At 38.5% G+C, this 5,430-nt stretch overlaps 2 protein-coding genes across 5 annotated transcripts; one reads left to right on the top strand and one right to left on the bottom strand.

Annotated features, from left to right (window-relative positions):
* The first annotated feature begins 323 nt into the window (after positions 1-323).
* Positions 324-3,500, top strand: LOC130940217 (SNF1-related protein kinase regulatory subunit beta-2-like). Of its 4 annotated transcripts, XM_057868296.1 has the most exons (5): positions 355-565; positions 667-825; positions 1,023-1,200; positions 1,379-1,681; positions 1,765-3,496. In XM_057868296.1, exons 3-5 carry the CDS (start codon positions 1,090-1,092, stop codon positions 2,083-2,085), a joined length of 735 nt encoding a protein of 244 aa, XP_057724279.1. In that variant the 5' UTR covers positions 355-565; positions 667-825; positions 1,023-1,089; the 3' UTR covers positions 2,086-3,496. The 4 variants fall into 4 exon arrangements, with proteins under 4 accessions (XP_057724278.1, XP_057724280.1, XP_057724279.1 ...); XM_057868295.1 differs by lacking the exon at positions 667-825 and having other exon boundaries at positions 324-565; XM_057868297.1 differs by having other exon boundaries at positions 349-825; positions 1,023-1,281; positions 1,765-3,500.
* Positions 3,501-4,375: 875 nt separating this feature from the next.
* On the bottom strand, positions 4,376-5,220 carry LOC130940592 (uncharacterized). Its single transcript, XM_057868780.1, has one exon. The coding sequence runs from the start codon at positions 5,159-5,161 to the stop codon at positions 4,655-4,657; it is 507 nt and encodes a 168-aa protein (XP_057724763.1). The 5' UTR covers positions 5,162-5,220; the 3' UTR covers positions 4,376-4,654.
* Between the last annotated feature and the right edge of the window lie 210 nt (positions 5,221-5,430).

Here is a 5,430-nt window from a genome sequence, read left to right as displayed (position 1 = left end):
TTTAGAGGTATCAGTCCCTTTCATTTCAACACAAAATATGCCTAACAAAGAATTTATTTTATATATAGAAGCAATGGAATTGAAGTTTCAAAATGAAATAATTGTTGATTACCATCTTTTAATGAATGGCCAAATTAGATGTATTCCTAATAATAGAACTCCAATTATGTCAACAGTTCAATTATATGACCAGACAAAAAAAAAAAAAAAAACTTAGGATTTATAATACATAACAATTTTGTTAGGTAGTATTTATTGGTTGTTGAATTGCAGCAGTGTTGTTATTGGTAAAAGAAGTGCTGTAGCATTGAAAATCATTAAAGTTTAATAATAAGAAGAAAAGAGAGAGAGAGTAAGGACAAAGTTGAAGGCGTCAAAATCTAATTAACAACTCATGATTTCCTGTGTAGAGTGTAACCACAATGTTATTTTTAGAGTAATAGCTATTTTTTTTAGTGTGATCTCACCTTTTAGAGCAACCTCGCTTTGCTTTTCCTTTTGACTTCACCTTCCACTTGTTGGATGAAAAACAACTTCACTCACCTGCTGCACCCCCATCATCATGGTATATAAATTCAACCAGTTTTATTTGTACCCTTTGATTTTTCTTTACAAAAACGAATGATGTGCACAGTTGATGACACAGTACAGTGTGTGGTTGTTAAGTTGTTCCTGATGGCAGGGGAACATTCTCCCCCTTAAACCGGGTCACAGTCCTGAGCAGAATCTTCCAAACTCGTTGGAGAATATAACATTACATAACATAGACCTTGTCTATAGAGGGAGAGAGAGAGGTTGATGATCAAAGATTCAAAAGAAAAGTGGGTATGTATGTTGTGTAGGAAGAATGGCAGTTAGGGAGGTTGGGTTGCTTCTTGAAAGGGTTTGTTGTATGTTATGTAGACTGTAGGGAAATGGGTGTGAAAGTGACTATATATTGCTTTCTTATTGTTTGTTTGTTTGTTGTATCATGTATGCTGTGATGTATCTAATGGATTCGATTCGTGCTGTGTCGCTGGCAGCTGTAGCTTCCCTTGATCATCTTGTTTACATCACTTTGATTGCAATCAACTTGTTCCGTTTTGGGTGATGGGAAGTCACGGCAAAGGAAAAGACGGCGAAGGCACTTCTGGACTTAAAGATGATGACAAGTATGAACCACAATTGAGATTCCATACCCCAACAGCAGCAGCACCACAGGTCAGATGATCCCTTTTAAATCTGTGTCAGCTCTTGTTATTGTGTTTTGTGACAGGACAAAGGGATACTGCTTGCTCAAGTGTATGTTGCATTTAATTTTGTGATTGTTAGTTAATGTATGAAAAAATGAAATTAAAAAGCAAAGCTAAGCTAGTGTAACTGGTGGTGCATGGCCCAGCGGCAAATGCAAGATGGATATGTAGAAAGAGTGGTACATCAGAGATTGAAACGTGTGAATATTACTTGGAACCATCCAGTAAGCAGGGATGTTGCTGTTATAGGATCATGGGACAACTGGGAAACCAGAGACACCCTGCACTTGCAGTCTCCCCCTCATCCTCATGCTTATGCCATTGTTAAAGCACTCCCAACAGGTATCTATCATTACCGTTTCATTGTAGATGGATATCTCACCCATGCTCCAGAATTCCCCTGGGCTTTTGATCATTCTGGTTTCCCCTACAACATCTTGGATTTGCAGGTACTTCTTTTCTTTCCAATTCTTGTACACTTGTTGGACTACTTTTCCTCTAATATCTACCTAATGCTTAACCATATTTGCAGGATTATATTCCAGAAACGGCTGCAAGGTTAGGTGATGCCCAAGATCCTCCATCCCCACCATGGACTTATGATAACATGCTCTTAAACGACGATGAGTTTGGCAGGCCTCCGCCCGAGTTACCACCACAACTACCACTCACAACAAGAGATGACCCTTCTTCTTCATCCACGGTTGTCCCTAGACCCTCCCATCTGGAACTCAATCATCTATACATCCACAAAACCGATGGGGGTGACTTCGCCGCCCTGCGTTCGACGGAGAAGTTTGGACAGAAATATGTTAGCATGGTGTTGTACAAGTCCCTTCCAAGGGAAAGATGATGAAAGATTTTTGAGTTTGTGTATTGTGTTTGAACTATGCTGGGCTGATGGGACCATTTATTTGTTTGTTAAGGTCAGTAATGTAGTACAGTAGGTAATGAGCATTCAGCAATCAGCAATGTATTCCCCTCTTAAAAACTGAAGGGAATATTATTTATTTATTTATATACACAAATACAATATATATTCATCTCATGTTCTAGAATTGGCAATGGTTAAACGGCACATACACTGATGTTCAGCCTAATGCCTACTCCTCTCTTGCATAAACACCTATCAAGTGTCATCATCAAAACACTTTGTATGATTCATCTGTTACAATAAGAAAGGAATGAAAATACCTTGTTAATTTTACATGCTACAATTGGTTAGGAAGCAATCCAAGGGTTCTCAAGTGGTAGGAGTTTGTTGACATACCAAAGACGATGATGTATTATATCAGCGCACGGAAGCTGTTTGCTGAAATGCCCCAAAGGAATACTGTTTCCTGGTCTTGTTTGATTTCAGGATATGCACAAATCACTATGCCATTGGTAGTGCTCTTCGAGCTTGCCAAGACGGAAGGCTTAAACTCGGCATGGATATTCATGCCTCTAAGTCTCCATTCTCTTCAGACATGCCCATGTATGATGATGCTCCTCGTGTTCTTGTCTCGTGGAATTCTATGATCTCTGGCCTTGACCACAATGAACAATTTGAGGAAGCAGTTGCCTGTTTTAATACAATGAGGAGACATGGAATGGTGCCCTCAAATTTCTCAGTTATTAGCACTTTGAGTTCTTCTGCAAGCTTGGGTTGGATCATGTGCGGAACATGTATTCTTGGAATTCAATGATATCAGGCTATACACGTCAAGGGCAATTGCCAGATCAGGTATGACTAGAGACTCGAATAGAGCACTTGTCTTGTATGGCAGACCTCCTTGGACGAGCGGGTGATGTCAACAAGCTAGATGACTTTATCAAAACAATGCCAATGGATGGAGAACAGTTTTAGGAGCATGTTGCCAAGATGCTTATTGAGCCCCAGAATGGTGTGAACTATGTTCTACTTTCAAAAATAAGGAATGCTGGATATGTGCCTGAAAGCAAATACGCACTCTATGATCTTGAACTTGAAAACAAACAAGAGCTACTGAGCTATCATAGTGAAAAGTTGGCAATTGCTTTTGTTCTCACTTGAAACTCTGAACTACCAATCAGTAATTCAGGATAATCAAGAACCTTTGGGTTTGTGGGGATTGTCACACTGCTTTAAGAAATATAGAAATAGGCAATAAGATGCCATTTTCGGAAACTGAGTAATAAGAAAGGAGAGTGTCCTCAAGGACAGTTAACAGGTTATGCTTTCAGTTTCTATATCTAATTTGCTTACACCAATCTGTTTGTGGGGTAGGGACCATGAGTCCAAAATAAAAATGTTATTCGCTAACAATTTAAGTTAGAGAGTTAATAATATAATTTGATTTTGATTATTGGGAAACACTATGATTGTTGGATATGCATGGGAATAATAAGGCCTAGAAATCAAAGTTGTTGGATGTCGCCGTCCTTTGAAGGATAATCAACTTCTGCCCTGAAAGCGATTCTTACTTATATGTTCCTGTTCGTGTCAAGGAGGAAAATGGACAGAGTGTAGGCCCACACATTCGTCCAGTGCGTCTGTGTGTGGTGACCTGGTCAATACGTAGTTGCTTCGTATGTCCCATTGCGAACAGAAAGGAAGATGCCACGTGACTCCGCGACGAATATTTCAACCTTATATATATTAATATATTTACTCTTGAATTTTGATAAAGGAAGCTACAAGGCAGGACTCTTCATTCTATTCCATGTTTGCAATATTATAATATGCCTTCTTTTACTTTCTGAACATATATACAAGTGACAAAGCAAACAAAGCAATGATTGTTCGTTTGATTTTGATCCAGTTAGAATTGCACAAGACATTTCAAATCGTGTGTTAAGTGTTAACACATTTTTGGTATTGGTAAAGGCAGAACCAGAACCCTTTTGTAGGGCGAAAAAATCTCTAGAAGTCTATATCCAAGATATTGGTAAAAAAATTCAAATAATATGTATGATTTTATTATTTTAATTCAATGATGATTAAATATCCTGTTTTGTCTTTTTGCTTTTCCAACCTTGCTTACGCTCTGAACACTCCTTGCGTGACAAGTCAAACAAAGTAAATTATGTTTATTGCATTAAGCTCCGTTGGGGATCCTATGACAAGTCAAACAAACGCTATACTTTGCTAAATTAGAACAAAATAAATGCTGAATAGTTGGTTGTTCGGAAACAAAACAAATCCTTCCTATGACGTGATAGAAATCCAGAATCGCATTGATGATCCTAAGGATGTTCAGTGAATGCTGCTTCCATTATGGAAGGTAAACATTTCAGAAACAATACTAATTAAGGAGAGTTAACATCTTCATTCATGACATGATCCATAGAACAGGAGAGAAGAGATTAATAATACATACTCTGGCAGAAGCAGCCGCAAACATGCAAAAAAAAAAAAGTGACCAAAAATTTCTACAACTATGACACCTTATCAGTTTTTTTTAAGTTAGAAGAGAAAGAGGAGGATAATATGCAGGGACCAGCCACCGGTTATCTCTTGCTTCAGAGTTGAATGCTGCTTTCATCTTCTTAATGAATTCTTCGCATTTCTTGTTTAACTCCTCTGTGTCCACTGCACCATGTCCATCAACGATCACTATAGAATTATTTGGCTCTCCCTCTCTCTCAACTTGTTGTTCTACCATGGTTACAATCTTGTCTTCGAAGTCTTCTTGTTCAAGAGTGTCTTGCAATGAATTCTCACGTTCCACTATCATCAAAGTGTTTTCTTCTTCTGGCGGGGATGCATTGAGACCAGAGTTGATGGCTATGAAGAACATGAGTCCATTGCAGAGAAGGAAGATGCAGGTCTTGGAGAACTGCTGGAGGAGGAAGGGCTTCAAGGAGTAGAAGATGAAGAGAAGCAAGGAAAGCAAAAGACTGACAAGACAAAAAGAAAGCAGAGGCTTCATCATCATTATCTTGCCTCTCGGGTTTGGATACTCCATCGTGCTATGAAGTGCGTTGTGGTTGTGGCCATCTCTCTGTTTATATATTATTAGGCTTTGCCATCGACGTGGGTTTGGGAGTTACAACTTACTTTACATAATTTTTTGGGGACTTTTCCAGAGTAGACTCCAAAGTCAGTCAACCCGTCAACCAATCACCAGCAGACGGTAAGGCCCTTCATTTCATTTTATAATATGATTATATGTTTAATTATGGGTGAAAACTCTCTCCAAAATTGATAATTTAGTTAAATATGTTAAGTTATTTA

This window comes from Arachis stenosperma, chromosome 7 (assembly GCF_014773155.1).
Source record: "Arachis stenosperma cultivar V10309 chromosome 7, arast.V10309.gnm1.PFL2, whole genome shotgun sequence".
Taxonomy (NCBI): Eukaryota; Viridiplantae; Streptophyta; class Magnoliopsida; order Fabales; family Fabaceae; genus Arachis; species Arachis stenosperma.
Note: the sequence above shows the minus strand (reverse complement) of the source record. Positions and strands in the feature narration are given on the sequence as shown.

What these genes read in the sequence shown, in the direction of transcription:
- LOC130940217 (XM_057868295.1), top strand. Translation starts at nt 1,090, where the DNA reads ATGGGAAGTCACGGCAAAGGAAAAGACGGCGAAGGCACTTCTGGACTT. An exon ending in CAACAGCAGCAGCACCACAG is followed by an intron (nt 1,201 to 1,378) that starts GTCAGATGATCC and finishes TGCATGGCCCAG; the next exon opens with CGGCAAATGCAAGATGGATA. An exon ending in ACAACATCTTGGATTTGCAG is followed by an intron (nt 1,682 to 1,764) that starts GTACTTCTTTTC and finishes CCATATTTGCAG; the next exon opens with GATTATATTCCAGAAACGGC.
- LOC130940592 (XM_057868780.1), bottom strand. Translation starts at nt 5,161, where the DNA reads ATGGAGTATCCAAACCCGAGAGGCAAGATAATGATGATGAAGCCTCTG.